The sequence below is a fragment of the Pistacia vera genome, unplaced genomic scaffold, assembly GCF_008641045.1.
Source record: "Pistacia vera cultivar Batoury unplaced genomic scaffold, PisVer_v2 Contig861, whole genome shotgun sequence".
Classification (NCBI taxonomy): Eukaryota; Viridiplantae; Streptophyta; class Magnoliopsida; order Sapindales; family Anacardiaceae; genus Pistacia; species Pistacia vera.
The window spans coordinates 326,065-343,098 of NW_022196736.1; the positions used below are offsets into that span (position 1 = coordinate 326,065).

Genomic DNA, 17,034 nt, shown 5'->3' on the forward strand with positions numbered 1-17,034 from the left:
AAAAAAAAAAAAAAAAAAAAAAAGGGAAAAGAAAAATGATTCTGTTGCAGGGTTTAAGGGTATACCGGCTGGAAACCAGTAACCGCCTTAAAAACTGCCTAGCAGTACTTGGGGACCTCATGTTTAACAACGCCACGTACACCTTAACCCCGCGCATTTGTGGCTTCAAAAATAAGAAGGATACGAGTTTGAGGGTGGTAAATAAGTGGACACGTGGATTGTTGGTTGAAAAGAAGTGGAGTTCGATTTGACTGGAGTGTTAGCATGAGGAAAACCGAGTTCTCTTACTTTGTTTTTCCTATCCTTTTCTTGGAACCCACTACCCGAGCCCAACGTTACAACCTTTTTAAAGCCCTTTTGATTCTCATCTCTGTTTAGCCCTCATTAGTGGAGAGTAATTCGATATTTAGGCTTATGGAGTCTGCCACCATTTGATAAACTTTGCATTTTTGCATAAAATAATCCCGGAAGTTGGGATGTGGATTGAAGTGGGGATCACCTACTTGGTGGACCGATTGAGGAAGACAGTCGATAGTGCTTATAACTTCTTGGAGTGTTGAACATTTCCTTTTAATAATTTTTCAACAACTTTTGAGATTTGTGCAATTTCTAGGCAATTCATTTGTAGAGTTGAGCTTTGTTGGTTTTGTTCACTTTCTAGTTTTGTTGTGTGTTTTTTGTGCTTTTGTTCGTTGTTTGTTGTTTTTGTTTCCGTTGGTTTTGTACCATATGCTCGGGGACGAGCATATCTTTAGTTTGGGCGTATTTGATAATCCATGGATTATACAGTTTTCATTGGACTTTTTGTTCGGATTTCAGATACTTTTTGGTGCATTTTGACCTGAATTGTTGCTTAATTCTTTATATTTTGTGTTGCAGGTTAAAATGGACATTTTGAGCAAATAAAGACAAAATTAGAAGTTTTTGACTCAGAAGTTAAGAGAGTTCTGAAGCAGGATAAAGCACGATGAGGCTTGTTCCAAAGAGAAAGCACCAAGAATCGAAGAATCAAGCGAAGATGCAAGCAGAGTGGCAGTTCTATAATTTCAGAACTTGTCAAGAAGCTTCGCCGCGACGAAGTACGCCAGACACGAACAAGTCTGCATCTTTCTTCGCCATGGCGACAGTTGTAATTTTCAGTTTTGTAAAACGCACAGTTTTACTTTGTGCGGGTTTTTTCTGAGAAATTGAGGGCGAGGTATAAAAGAAACACTTAACCTTTTTGCCCAGGGTTGTCCAGGAATTAGGGTTAGCAACTTTTGGAGTGTTTTTGATTTTAGCAGCGAGAGATTAATCGATTTGAGGGTGAAGATTGGATTTTGAATCAAGGGATTCATCATTTGGGGAGATTTCTTGTTCTTTCTCTTACTTTGCATTATGTTGAACTTGATTATTATCGTTTTTATTATTTGTAGTGTTAATTTAGCTATGAACTAACCCATTTTAGGTTAGGGTTTTGATTGTAATTCGGATTTCTAATGGGTTAAATTATTGATCATGTTATGTTCATATGATTATGCTTTGATTGTGCGTTTGCTCTGAGTTTTAATGCTTTTTGTGATGAACATGATGAGATTGAGAAATGAATCATGTTAGGCTTCTTGGGTAATCACCATTATAGTATTGGATGCTAGAGATAGATTCAAGAATTAATGAAATCATTGTAGGATTCTTATGCTTAATGAGTTTGGAATTGTTAACTTTCAATTTGTTGGGTGCGGNACTTTTGGAGTGTTTTTTATTTTAGCAGCGAGAGATTGATCGATTTGAGGGTGAAGATTGGATTTTGAACCAAGGGATTCATCATTTGGGGAGATTTCTTGTTCTCTCTCTTACTTTGCATTATGTTGAACTTGATTTTTATCGTTTTTATTATTTGTAGTGTTAATTTAGCTATGAACTAACCCGTTTTGGGTTAGGGTTTTGATTGTAATTCGGATTTCTAATGGGTTGAATTATTGATCATGTTATGTTCATATAATTATGCTTTGATTGTGTGTTTGCTGTGAGTTTTAATGTTTTTTTTTTGTGATGAACATGATAAGATTGAGAAATGAATCATGTTAGGCTTTTTGGGTAATCACCATTATAGTATTGGATGCTAGAGATAGATTCAAGAATTAATGAAATCATTGTAAGATTCTTATGCTTAATGAGTTTGGAATTGTTAACTTTCAATTTGCTGGGTGCGGAAAGTTAAAAAGGAAGAATAGGAAACATAGCCTGAGAAGGTATGTTTAACACCTTAGTGAGTTTGGTTTACAACCAATGCATATGTATATGAATGTAATGTAATTTTTAGGTTTAACCCATAAAATCCGAATGAAGTCAAAACCCTACCCGTTTTAATTGAATTGATTTTTATCCGTGTTTTACATCTTGCATTCTTAGTTAATTTGCAGTTTAGTAATTTTGTTTTAGTAATAGGTTAAATTGCTCCCAATTATCCAAAAGATTTCGGTTGCTCCAACTTGAAAACTGTAGAAAACTTAGTGCTTAGCTAACAATCCTACAACATACAATATGTAGCAAGTATACTAATCGCATAAGTAATATAATGATGAGTGAGTATCGTTAAGTTTAAGTTTCTTTTCGGTTGTTAATAGGAGTAGTCACTAAAGCTCTTACTTAGTAGTTAATAGTTTCTAGGGCTGTTTTGGAGCAAAGCTGAGCCGAGTTTTTAGCTTAACAAGCTCGGCTCGTAAAAGGAGAAGAAATTCAAGTTCGAGCCAAGCTGAGTCAAATTACTTATTTCCTGACTCAGCTCTGCTCATAAAGGAAAGGAGAGGATTTCGAGCATAGCTCTTGAGCCAATAAAAAGCCTATATTTTATTTTTTAGATTTTCTTTCTCTAGTTTATTACTCTTTCATTTCTCTTCTTTTTTTTCTCCCCCTCATTTATTACTCATTTCCTTTCTCTTCTAATCCTAGTTAGTAAATTCGCGTTTTATACGCGAATTCACGTATTTTATTAGGGCTGCCGTATAATTCGCGAATTATATACCCTATCCGTATAATTCGCGAATTATACGCGAATTTTTGCCGAATTTTTGTAGACAAAAAAATAATTAAATGTTAAGGCAAAACGACGTCGTTTTGGTTGGGTTTGACTAAAATTAAAGAAAATCTCCTTCCTCTTCCTCGGTTCTTCGCTTCTTCCTCCACATCTCATCTCGTTGTCGTCAACATCTCAACAATTCAAGCGCTTTCTTTCGTCCATCCTCTTTGACCTCTGAGTTTGATCTTTCTCTCTTCTCGCTTCTTTTCTACTCTCTCTCCAAGCTGTTATAGTCCAAGACTTCACCTTCAAGCCGCAAGCGACAGCTTCTTCTCGCTCTTGTTAACTCGCATGTGAATCTGTATGTTTGGTGATTTGTTTGTGTTTGTGTGGTGTGGAGTCGTAGTCTAGTTGCTGTGTGCTTGATGTGATTTGGTATTGGTGGATGAAAGATTTGTTTGAACATATGTTTGATGCACGCTTGTGAGAGTTTATTTGGTATCTGTTTGAACGAATATATTCATTTAGTTTGTTGTTTTTGCGTGTAGTGTTCCAATGAAAAGAATTAAAGATCATCTATGAAAGCAAAAGGTAAAGGCAAAACTGCAAAGAATAAAGCTAGAATTACTAAAAAATAATTCTGGCGGCTCTTGTGATTTTGAAATGCGATTCACTTAAGAAGAAGAAGAAAATCACAATCTCATCACCTTGCAACCACAATCCCCGCCAACCTGCAAATTGTAAAACCCCATGTGCACTCTGCTAACTGTTTTTAGATTTCATAACACTATATTATTCGGACCTTTGAATGCATGAATCCAATTAAATGTCATACTAAAATGCAGAAAATCAAACATACTAATTGGAATCCAATTTTATGCGTATGTCTATAAAATTACTGACTAAAAGTACTAGTCTTAGTTAGTGGTTCAAATATCTCTTAAATCAAAAAACGAAAATAAATTGCTGGGTCACCAAAACCTGATTATTAAATTTGGGATGTTTGGGAAAGTGCTAAAAACCCAAGATTGCTATTGCCGCATTTTTCAAAACGTATTATTGACAAGTGTCGCGTATAAACCTGTATATATCCGAATCGTATTCTTGCCTTGTTCCGCATTTTTCGACAATTTTTACAATACACGCTATTTTTCACCATTTGCCGTAGGTATTTACCGTTAAAATCTCCCGTACCACGTTTTTTTTGCGTACCGTATTACTAACTAAGTCTCTTCTTTTCCCCTCTCTATATTGAACTGTACTTGCTCTCTTCGGGTCTCGCGCTCTAAATTTAGTATTCATTGGGTGTGCTCTCGGTCGCTCGCTCTCGTCTCTCTCTCGTTCTCGCTCTCTCTCTCATGGGCTCTCCTATTTCTCTTATTTTATCTTCCTTTCTTTTTTTTTTCTCTCCACCAACTTCGAAGGTATTCTCTTCCTCCTGTTTTTGTTTCTTATTACTCATTTGCTTTCTCTTATTTTCTTTCTCTCTCTCTCTCTCTCTCATGGCTCCTGTTTCTCTTATTTTCTCTTCCTTTCTTTCCTTCTTCCTTCTTGTTCCCTTGCACTGTCCACCAACTCCGATGGTGATAACTTGCCTGAAATAGTTTGATTTGGTTTGGTTTTACAGCAAAGGGTTTTAGTTACGTTTTTAGGGATTTTAACATCGGGGGTTCTTTGTCATTTTTGTAATCTTTTTGTTTTGAAAACTTTGTTTAATCCCCCATATTTTATAAAACTTCTAAAACGCCCCTAATAATTCAAGCTTGGCTCAGCTCGCAAGCCTAATGAGTCGAGCCAGGCTCAATTCTAGACGAGGCAAGCCGTTAATGAGCTGTACTTGAGCCGAGCTGAGCTAGCTCATGAGCTGCTTGCCTCGCTCGCCTCGTTGAATAGTCCTAATAGTTTCAAGATCCCGAAGAATTAATTGAAGTATGCATAAACTGACATGGATACCCCAATCATTCAAAAAAAAAGAAAAAAGAAAAAAAAGAAAAAGGCTTCGAATCATGCTTCTGCAGTGAATAAATGTGACTTAGAAGAATCCTATGTATAAAATAAATAAATAAACAAGTAAAATGGATATGAGTAATTTGATAATATTGAGGCAAATGGGTTCCATAATGATGGTGATTTAGATGATTTTATAATAATATGTAAAGTGGTTATAATAGTATAAATTATTGAATTGATAATGGCATGAATCATGGTAGTTGTTGTTACATGTTAATGAAGACAATTAGTTTAATCATAGTACATCAAGATTATGAAAATTAGATTAAATAATTAAATGAGTAATCTTACATTTCATGACTGCAAAAAATGGTTCAATTTATGTAAACCTACAAGGAAAAATGTAATCAAACACAAATTAATATAATTATAACGTAGGTTTCACCAAATCAGTGAGCATCTGTTGGTTTCATTATTACATAGACAACCCCCATTATTTACGTATTGTTAAACAGCAGAACAACTTACGCATACCCAAGGTTTGCCAAAATGACAAGTTGGTACCTAAGAGGTTTTGAAACAACAAATAGGTACCTTTTGTCAAGTTCTATTAGTATTTTCATTTGATAATAGTGAAAATACTAAAATGCCCTTGAAAGTTTAATATTTTAGTTTTTTATAAATTTAAAAATTTCTAAAAAACCCCATAGGTTTGCTAATTTGACTAAATACCCCAATATATAAAAATTTTATAAAATAACAAAACACCCCCGCCACTCGCAGTGCCAGATTCAGGCCACCACCGCCGGAATCTGGCTGGAAAATCGCGTTACGACACAGACTCATCGGATCTGAGTCGTAACACGTCGATCTGGCATTTTCCAGCCAGATCTAGCCATCGAGGCCGAAAAAGGCCAGATCAACACGTTACGACACAGATCCGACGGGTCTGTGTCGTAACACAATTTTCCGGCCAGATTCCGGCGGTGGTGGCCGGAATCTGGCACTGCGGGTGGCGGGGGTGTTTTTGTTATTTTATAAAATTTTTATATATTGGGATATTTAGTCAAATTAGCAAACCTAGGGGATTTTTTTTAGAAATTTTTAAATTTATAAAAAGCTAAAATATTAAACTTTCAAGGGCATTTTAGTATTTTCACAATTATTAAAGGAAAATCACTAATAGAACATGATAGAAGGTACCTATTTATCGTTTCAAAACCTTTTGAGTACCAACTTGTTGTTTTGGCAGACATTGGGTATGTGTAAGTCGTTTTGCCTTGTTAAACTAATCTGTTGGAGTGAAGGGTAATTTAGTGAATTAACATTGATTAAAAAAATCTTCAAATAAAATGACAGAAAAAAAAAAAACACCTTATTTTATATGTAGGAAGAATATATATGTTGTGTTTAATAAAATAATCAGATTTGCAGCTCCTTAATATATACGACTCTTCATTAATTCTTGCTTCCATCCAAAGTCTCAATAATTACCAATTATTAAAGGGTCTAACATTATTCTATGTATTATATTCCCAAGTTACATAAAATCAAATCAGAAAGAATTCATCAAGTAATGAAATTTATACAAAGTGTTATGCACGGGAAAATAAAGAGCTGACGTGGAAGGAGTCACGTCAGGAGTAACCTGCCCCTGTCAGGACAATGTGCGCACGTCAGACCTGCGAATAAACATGGAGCTTACACGCGTCCATCTCTCTGCAGCAAGTCATGCAAAGTCAGCTTGGAAAAAGGGAAAACGGGACGTGAAGATGGATGACGTGCTGACAATCACACCAACCCATAGATTTANGAGAGGTGTTGCAGATGTGAAAATGGATGGAATTATGCATCTGGGTATGATAAAAAACTCAAAAAACACAAGGATATGAGAGAGATTTTTGAGCTTGTGGGATTGATTGGTGGCACTATTGGCTTCACTTGTATTGGTGGCACACTTTTCCTTTGCCTTGTTTCCATCTTAGTTCATCTCAATCAATGATTTCTCTAGGTCATGAAAAATTACAGTTTTTTCTGTTGACTTGTATACAATGTATAATCTTTTGTAACTCCGAGAATCACAATTTCATTCATTATTTTCTATGATAATTAAGTTGTATTGATATATATTTTCAGAATTTCATTCATTATTTTCAAGTTCTTCATTTTTTGTTCATATTATATAATAGCTGTATACTGTCTTACTTATGGAATTAGGATTGAATTTACGCGTTCTTTTAATTTTATATGATAATTTATATAAAAACAGATCATATATCTTTTTCGATGTGACAAAAATATATCTTTTGATATTTCATTTATTGATTGTTGACCCCAAATAGCTTAGAATATACATTACATTAAAATAGTGATATCTACATATGCTTTGTCTTTCAATTCTTCGAACTTAGCCCTTTAAAATATTATCTTTGAAGATGAAGAGACTCAGTAAACATAAGTTTATTTTATTACCAAATGAGTTTGTTAAAAAGTCTCCGAAATTTTGTTTTCATCTCCAAATTGTATAATACATTATGAAGTTAAGATTAAGACATCAATTTTGTCTCAAGTAGTGGGGTTATTTGAACAAAACTTAGCTGTTAACTTACATGAATTGGACAATTTGCCTAATATTAAAATTGGGATAATAATTTGATTGGGTTCTAAATTGTTATTAATAAGTCATTTTGGTAACGCCCCAAGGAAAATAAAAAAAAATTCAGCAAGTGCAAAATAAAACCAAAATTATTTTGTAATAAAAAATGTTGAGATAATTTATGATGCTCACATATTTATTTATTTATAACCAGATTGCCTTCCATTAGAGATAGCACTACTCTCCTGTGACCTATCATGTAAATAAATAATTTTTTTTTTTTTTTCACACGATCAAGAGTATCTGACCAGTTTATACGCACCTCAACTAATTTCCCAAACCTTGGTTGGGTATTATTCTTACTTTTATGATTATTGATGAAGTAAATAAAATAAAATAAACTAATATTTATGTTTAGAAACAGCACACAGTTTCACTAAAGATAATGTTGTAAACCTTGTTAACAGAATAATTAAAATACTAATGATGCATGATTAAGTAATTTTTTTTTGCTACATATTTTCTTGTTTAGAATTTAGTTGACTTAAAATTATATAATGCATGAGAACTGGAATAAAAAACAGTATGTTACAGAATAAAGAAGAAAATAAATGGCATGTTCTTAATAGCAAAGGATTCAATGAATTTCATCATTTTTCAAACACATCACTGTTAACTTCCACGGTTCCACCCGTTCTGCACACACACTTCCAACTCAATCCATAACAAAACAAAGCCTAAAACTACAACCCACCATAACACAATGATTAATTGATTCTCAGTTCCGAAGAAATGCCACAGTGGCAACACGCGATCCCTCTACTCCACCAAACATGAATGTTGGGTACGTGCGAACATGATTCAAATATCGAAATGGAGGCTCTCTATTTGCTTCTTGTTCTTTTGAGTTATCAGGTTCCTGGGATACATCAATCTTTCTTTGGTTTAAATTTAGCACTTCTTGTATCAACTCATCTTTTGTACTGTTACATGATGTGATCACCTACCACCAGTCCACCAACACAATAACCAGAACAAGTGAGGAATGTAGTAGACAATACCAAGATAATAGAATTCAGAAATCGGCTCAGGTACTTACCAATATTCCACCAGGAGCCACCAACTTAGAAACTGAATCCCAATACATGATCCTGAGAGAAGAAAACATTATTATAATTTTCACTTTTCAGTGAATTATAGCAGTAACGGCAAGATTGAAAGTTTTGGGACAACAGAGAGGGTTAGCTAATTAGCAATCAGTTATTTGCCCATCACCAAGTGGAAGATGATGATATTGTTACCTTTTGAGGGGTCCATCAGGATGCAATCCAATGGCATCTAAAGTCCCTTTATCCATGACAAGCCTAAATTGTCTCTCAAGCTTTGTTTCGAGAACATCATCAACCTGAAAACCAAAGTAACAAGAGTTGAAATTTAAATAAAGCGTCTATTGCACATATGATTATTAAATTAAGGTTAATAAAACACCAATGTTCCTATAATTTCTGAAAATGGATAGTCGTTGAACCCATTCAAACAGTTCGTGAATACCACCCAACAGGTTTAAGACCACTGAACTCACTTAAAAAACATCAGATATTATAAGTTTGTCCTATATAACCCATAAGGTCAGCATCCTATTACCCTCTACACTTAACCCAGATCTACTAGGCAGTTATCTTCTAGTCTGTGATACTACACGAGCATTATTATATCTTCTGAGAAATGACAATATTTACTGTGAAAGAAAAATATATGGATAGTCACCTCAAGCAATTTTTTTTCACCAACAAGATGCTCTGTTTTTCTTTTTCTTGTTTTAAAATCATAAATATAATAAGAAAGAAGAAATTACCTTCACTAATAAAAATTACTGCAGTAAGAAACGAAGAATCAGAACTTTACAAGAAACCCAAGTTTTCACAGAATGTGTGTTTATGCATGTCTGCATGTACGTACATGGGTATCTTATAATATTAGTGCAAGTCTGTAAAGCAGTACGCACAAAACCAGAACAATTATACATTTTACAGGGCAGGCAATCACTTCTAGATAAATAAATCACCATGATATACATCAAATGTAAAATGATTTCATGCAGAATTAAAGATGAAGTAGGTCATAACCAAGTCCAAAAATATTATCAATTTCATCATTACCAAGAAATTAATATTAGAAAAGCCATCACGATTAGAAATGCTTTGAGCCAGGTTGATTGCATCTTCACTATAATCAACTCCAGTTAGATCAGTGAACCTGAATATTAGAACACAAGATGTCTTAAAATTAGAACAATATCATTTCCAGCAAATGCAACAATAAGACTGAATTTCAGTTTTTTTAATTAACATTTTTAATAGGATACTTTCTCTCCAACCATGCTATTTATATTCTACATTGTGGCCCGTTCTAACAAAAAATTAAATGACCAAAACACCCATAAGACTAATAGTTACAAGTTAAGGCAGGAAAATTTTTGCCACTAAACCATTTAGTCCAAAAAAATATCCTACTTGTACTAAATGAAACATGGTAATGGTATCATCCCACTGTAGACTGGAAGTTTCCATGGTAGCCATTCTATGTCATCTTCACAATTCATGAAACTTTAAAAAGGTCCATGAGCTCAACCATCCCTTTAACCATCTTGATGCAAATCAAACATTTGATTCTTAAACCAACCACTATGTTACTTTATTTTATTTGTACACCAAAACTCTCCCAACCTTTTGTTACGAATTCATTGAGTTTTAAGATGAGGACTATGTCACATCCTACAATCTTGCTAGTCAAAATATATCCCAAGTATGTAGTCCCAAGGGGAGTTGAACCCCAGGGCTAACTGCTAATATAATAGTATACCGCCCCACATATGCAAGGAAAGACTTAGACTAAACGTATGTTCAATTTCCAACTCCTACAAGAAAATGAGTTTTACATAGAAGCTGGGGATTCCAAAATCTACATATGTGGTGAAAAGTTGCTTAGTTGTTTCATGGTCTCCCAAATGAAAGGAGAAGGAAACCACTAAACAAATACAAATAACAACTGAAGTAAGAGAAAGTCATATTCTTTGGTTTGGTGTCTTTAGTATGAATTCCAAACAAGACTATACTACTAAAGTTTGGGCTTCTATAGTTTTATGTTATTATACCATCAAGAACAATAGTTGGCTTTCTATGTCACAATCTACCCACAACTAGAAAAAATTGCATAAATAAGGATGTGATAACATTGACAATAAAGAATTCTTCTGGTCAACAGTATAAAAAGTCAACCTTAAATCTAATAATTCTTCAAAGACATACCAGTATCTTGCAACTTTTTTCAAAGAAAGCTTTATCAAAGCCCCTCCTCACTTTCCCCAGCCATAACCAACTTCTGTTTCAATACTCTTAAAAATTGGAACATAATTCAAATTAATGGTACAGTAATTTTTTAGGTTCCAGCCACACCAGTGTGGAAAAGATTCTATTTTATTAATCAAACCCAAGTTACCATGGAGGCAATTAATGTGTTATTTTAAATTCAAAAATCTCCATAACATCATAAGATGCTTATTAACTCCCCTGGGTCTCACATAAGGAAATTTTCAGATTATATTTACGCAGATCTCCAAACATACAGAGAGCATCAAATAAAATATAGGGATATGTGAACTTTTAAAATGCCTCATTTTAAGCCTTTACACATTCATTCACTCATGTTTACTTCATTAGGGCAATGCACAAGATAATATGCATCCATGCACAAACCAAATTATATCCTAGATGATAACTCGTTAGCTCATATCTTAAAACTCCTGCCATATTCTTCTGAACCATACAACATATGTGTATTAAGTTCCCATATAAAGAAAGAATGAACATGATGTAGATGAAGATATATTTGCAATTAAAATACTAAATTAAATTTTAAATTTCTTAGATTAATATAGCACATAATACCAGAACTATAGGCAAAATCTCAGAGTGTACCCCTGCTTAGCAAGTTCTTGAAGGAGCAGACCATTGCCAGTCCCAACATCAAGTATACTCCAACCAGACAAGTACTTATCGCTCTCTTCGACAGGCTCAGACTTGAAATCATCACCAGGATTCGGCATGTGACCTAGAGATATTTCAATGCACAAACTTTTTGTCCAAGAAGCAACAACATCCATGACATCGGCTCCAAACCTAATGAAAAAGGAGAAAACAATCACAAAGATATATTACAAAAAACATAGTACTGATGAATACTGAGAAAAAATTCTCAGATTTTGAAGCTCTATTCTCTTTTACTGGAGTTTATAAAATATTTTTGTGGTCATCATCCACTGTGTAGAAGTTCGAAGGAAGGTATATATATATATATATATTTCTAAAATACAAAAGGTGGTTACACTCCAATTGTCGAAACAAAAACAAGTGAAAATATTCAATAAAAGCTCACTTCTACAGTAAAAACTTGATTTTACAGAATTTAACTTAAACTAGTTCAGCACATTATTTATATTTTTGCAGTTCCTGCAACGTACCAATATAGCATTCGAGTTACCAAAAAAACTAAGTGACATGTCCAATTTATGCATTATATCAAGATTTAAGAAGATGACAGCTTCAGCAACATTCAATACATAATTACTTGAACCCAGAAAAAATGTACTTTATGATTTATTTTAAAACTTGATATATTTCCATAAGGTATCAACTTGAACCTTCGGTTCTATGCTTCCGGCCACCATAACTATTAAGATTATGTTCACAAGAGCTTTTGTAGAAGGTACTTTCTGGAAAACACCAATCAAGTGCTTCTATAAATAGCACTTCAAATGTTTTTGTTTTTTAATCTCAAAAAGCACTTAGTTTATTTCAGCTAAAAATTATTAAAAAGAAAATTGAAAAAGTACTTTTGACCAGTTGACAGCATTTTCAGTGATGCCAAAAACACTCTTAGTCATGCTGGTTGAGAATAACATTATCGAGATTCAGGAAAATGAAGTATAACCTTTTGAAGGTATTGTGTAATATTAGTTTAGACAAGTCACTAAATAATAAAGATATAGAAATCAATAAATTTTAAGCCATAGTAAGCATCCAGTAGTTAGACATCCAAGATTATAAAAAAAAAAAAAAAAAAAAAAAAAAGATATGTAATGTAAACTTTAATTCTAAAGGATCGACTCCTAGAAGCTCTACTTGGAGAAGGCCAAACAAATGTATCATCCAATATGATGAGTAAACCCTTGACTGTTCCCTTGAAGACCAGAAACAAGACAGTATTATTTCATAACAACTTCCAATGGCACCCAATGCATGATTGTCACAATAAAGATTGTATTATTTTGGACAAGTTCTTACTTGCAGTAACTTACCTCTTCAAAGCAGGCTCAAATTATTAATTATTAAATGTGGCGACAGAATCAGTACAGCATACTTATATAACTTCAGAAAAGTTCTAGACTACATAATTAAATCACCACTTACCAAACTTCACCAGAATGGCCATGTTCACGAAAATTTGCCAACTCATCTGCATATGCAGCATCCCAGTAACTTTGACGACCTAGCATTGATGTAATTCCATCTGGATCTGGCTCCTCCTTATCAGAACTGAATACACACAACACATTAAAATCAAAATTCAATAACCAAATTAAAGGTTTCCGTTAGAAAACTTTATGTTTAGCTCCTTCTCCAATTGTAGAATTTAAGCAACTTAACCGCTTAAAAAAAAAATTCAGCAGACTCAAGCATTCATCTCAAAAATACATTATTTACCATTAATTTAAGCTTATCTACTCAAAGAACATGAAAATAGAATAAGCAAAACTTACATTTCACATTCCCATCAGGTCATTTCACACTAAAGAAGGGGAAAAAAGAAAAAAAAAAAAAACACAAAACCAAAAACCCTAATTCATTTCCCTATAGTTACCTAAATCGTTTATCTCGGTAAACCAAATATAAAATAAGTGAAGAAATGCATTACTTGTAATCAGAGGAAGCACGGAAGTTGCCGGAGGAGAGTGCCTCGGCGGCGTCGGCATGGCGCTGATCATCGTCAAGAGTGCTTCCATATTCACTCTTTATAGACCAGGAGTCCGCCGCAACTGAGCGCTCATCATCGGAGACAAGATCGGGCGTGGGTCGGGTCTGCTGCTGCGGCTGAAAAAGCTCAGAATCTTCCGGGGGCAATCGGAATCCAGCCATTTGAATAGAAAAAAAATTGAGAGAGAAATTTTACAGAAGGGCTAAAGTTGAAAGATTGGATTGGAGGGTTTTGCGAGGCGCGTCGTCAGTTATGACGATGTTGGGTATTATCAAGAAAGAACTCCAAAAAACAGCCCATCTCGTGGCCAATGGACACACACACACACACAAATAATAATAATAATAATACTAGGTTTACACCATCTTTTCACATCTCATGATGTGACAATACCACGTCAACAAAATACCACATCACTTCCCTTCAAATTATTAAAAAAAGAAAAAATTTGAATTCCCCCTAAAATAATCTCTCTCTCAAAACAAAATCAAAACTCAAACTCTCTTCTTACCCTAAATTAGAAATCTCTCTCAAAATTTCCCTACAATCAGTCTTCCACCACTGTCATGCGCAACTCCTCTTCCTAAGAAAAAATAATTTCTCTCCCAAAATCCAGTTGAAACCCCAGAATGGAAATTGAACTCAACACTGTCATTTGCGACTCCTCTTCCACCACCACAGGCTATCCTTTACAAACCCACACATTTCGGGCCACCAATCTATCATCTTCCACCCCCACCAAGCTATCCTTTTCAAAGGTGAATCTTTGAGTTCTTAAATTGGGTTTTTAAGTTGATTTGATTGCTTATTTCTAAAAGTTCCTTTAGGATTTTTGGGATTTTCTAATTATTCATTTTTATATGTTTGATTGAATAGATTGCAGTCTGAACTGATGGCCTTGATGGTAAGAACACTGATATATAATTTTCTTTTTCTTATTAACTTCTAATTTTCTGTTTGGATGAAGAGAAAATTAAGAACCCATAAATGGAAAGTTACGTTTTCACTAAGACAAATACCTTAATTAAAATTTTAAGTTGCTCCCCAATTGGTGCGGATGGTGGGTGGGCAATGGGAGGGTGTGGGGCTTGTTTCTGGTTTGTTGCATGGTGCATTTGGTAGAGATGTTTCTGGAGGAAGGGATCTTGTTTTGGTTTTTTTTTTTTTCTCTCCTGGTGCGTGGGTTGACTTTTTTGTTTGGGGTCCTGTGTTTTGGCTACTGCAGACCCATCTCTTGGGGTTGTGTGTGGTTTGTGTGGCCGGTGAGAGGGACTGGCAGTTGGGGGGTGTTTTTGGTGCTAGGGTGTTTGGCTTTGTGGGAGGAGGTGAGGGCTGCATTGAGGTAGTTGGCGCTGGGTCTTTGTGCGTTGCTGTAGACTCCTTTTCTCCCATGCTGCTGCACTTTTTTTTACCAGTAGGGGGCTGTTCTTGCTGCTTTTTTACTGTTGGTTGTCCATTCTTGCTGCTGTGTTGTTGATTGGATGTTGCTGCTTGGTTTATAGTGTGGGGCTATGGCTTATTCACTTCTCCAGTTGATTTTTTGCTGCTGTTTTATGGGCAGTTTTATGCTCCTGTTCTAGGTGTTTTTTGGGGTCTTGTGTTGTGGTTACTGCTGTTCTCTTGGCTGTGTAAAGACTTTTTTGGTTTTCCATCCCTAAATGGTTTCTTTTGGCTGTTTAAGGGGTGTGTAAAGAGTGTACATTCTGGCTCCCTTAAAGAGTGTACATTCTGGCTCCCTTACTTTCTTTTGTTAGGCGGCGTCCCTTGCTTGTTTAGGGTCGTTCGCAGAGTATAGGAAGATGGTTGAGAAATTGTACAAGCTTCCAAGTGCATGATTTGAAGGAGTGAATTTTGATTGTTACGAAAAGCTTCCTTTTGTTTTCTTGTATTAAGGAAAGAATAAAAAATATATCTTTGTTGATTGTACTTTAGTTATTCTTGCTTTATTTTCGAAGTGTAGCTTGTCTCTTTACAGATTAGAGGGACCTTTATCAATGAATTCATTTTTTTATTTGAAAATAAATTGACGCTCTTTATTCTTTACCTTTTTATCTCAATTTTGTTGCTTGATTGAGTGGTTTGAACTTTGAAGCAGAGTTTCTTCCATGTTTTGAAGCATATTTAAAGACAATTTGTTTTGAGCATCATAGAGAAAATTCTGAAATGACTTTAGACCCTTTTAAATGCATAAAATAAGCTAAATTATGCAAAGAATTTTCTGAAATTGTGGTAATACTTACTATATTATGTTTTGTGGTTTGATTTGCAATAAACAAAAGCACTGAGTAACTTGTCATAAATTTATGAAGATTTTTTAACTCAAGATAGTAAGTGATCATTCATAGGAGAGTTAGAGATGATTCAAAACAAGTGTTACAAACTTTAAATGATGCATTCATAATCTCTTATTTCCACCATAATAAGACTTCAATTACCTGCTGGATTTTTTTGCCATGAAACTTAAAATAAAAAGTACACAACATATATTATAAAAACTGGTACACAACATACATTACAGTAGCAAGAAAATAAAGTGATGAGCTGGTTGTTTTGATCAATATCAGTACTCTCCTCCAATGAGCTTGTTGTTTTGATTAGAATCAATACCATTCCATTTTCTTGTTATCCTTGTAATTGTCAAGCAAACTGAAGCAAAACTCCAAATTAAACAATTAATATGTCAACAGATATTATCAACAATAATGCGTACAAAACAACAAACAAAGAAGCCTAAGCACAAGACTTCAACGAAGCCAGGTCTTTAAAAAAAACCAGACTAACAAAACAAGCAGTTGCAGCAAGCAAAAACCCAATCCAGCCATTAAAAACTTCAGCAGCAGCTCACGAAAAGTGAAGGGAAACAGGCCAAACCAAGCTACTACCCGTAGCCATGGGACACATCACCCACTACAGCAGAAAAAAAAGCCAGCCTCCCAAAAAGGATTATCCCAACTCATAGCAGCCCTCAACCCCTCCACCTGCTTGTACCCTTTCCAACCCAACACCCAAACGAACCCTCTAGCCAACCCAACACAAGCAACAACCACAGCCAAGTAATTTCTTGGACCACCATGATAGAATTAACACCAAATTTATAAAATTCCAGTCACCAAAAAGAAAAGCTAAAAACAATACGCTCCTCCATCTTTAAAGTGGTGGTGGAAGAGGATGAGCAAACACTGGGCATTTGCAATAGCGGTGGTTTGAATTGGTCGTGTTGCAAGGGACACTGGATGTGTAAAATGGTTGTGATTGGTGGTGGTGGCGTGCTTAATTAAGAAGTCTGCACATACAAAAACTTTTAATGTAAACAATAAAACCTATATTAAAGCATGTCAACAACAATTTCAACCAATTGGATTTTGAGCTACAACCAAGAACAAAAAAAAAAAAAAAAAAAAAGTGCTACATTAAAAAACAATATTGCACTTATGATAATTCTCTAAGTTCATTCTAT

At 34.6% G+C, this 17,034-nt stretch overlaps 1 protein-coding gene across 1 annotated transcript; it reads right to left on the reverse strand.

Moving 5' to 3' along the window:
• Positions 1-8,152: 8,152 nt before the first annotated feature.
• On the reverse strand, positions 8,153-13,792 carry LOC116118882 (EEF1A lysine methyltransferase 2-like). Its single transcript, XM_031404838.1, has 7 exons — positions 13,518-13,792; positions 13,013-13,138; positions 11,522-11,722; positions 9,704-9,800; positions 8,846-8,949; positions 8,644-8,695; positions 8,153-8,547 (listed from the first exon to the last, which is right to left on the reverse strand). Exons 1-7 carry the CDS (start codon positions 13,736-13,738, stop codon positions 8,323-8,325), a joined length of 1,026 nt encoding a protein of 341 aa, XP_031260698.1. The 5' UTR covers positions 13,739-13,792; the 3' UTR covers positions 8,153-8,322.
• Between the last annotated feature and the right edge of the window lie 3,242 nt (positions 13,793-17,034).

Coding starts and splice junctions, on each gene's coding strand:
- LOC116118882 (XM_031404838.1), bottom strand. CDS start 13,738: ATGGCTGGATTCCGATTGCCCCCGGAAGATTCTGAGCTTTTTCAGCCG. Junction 13,139..13,517: donor CGTGCTTCCTCTGATTACAA/GTAATGCATTTC, acceptor GTGTGTATTCAG/TTCTGATAAGGAGGAGCCAG. Junction 8,950..9,703: donor TTTCTAATATTAATTTCTTG/GTAATGATGAAA, acceptor TTTGGTTTTCAG/GTTGATGATGTTCTCGAAAC.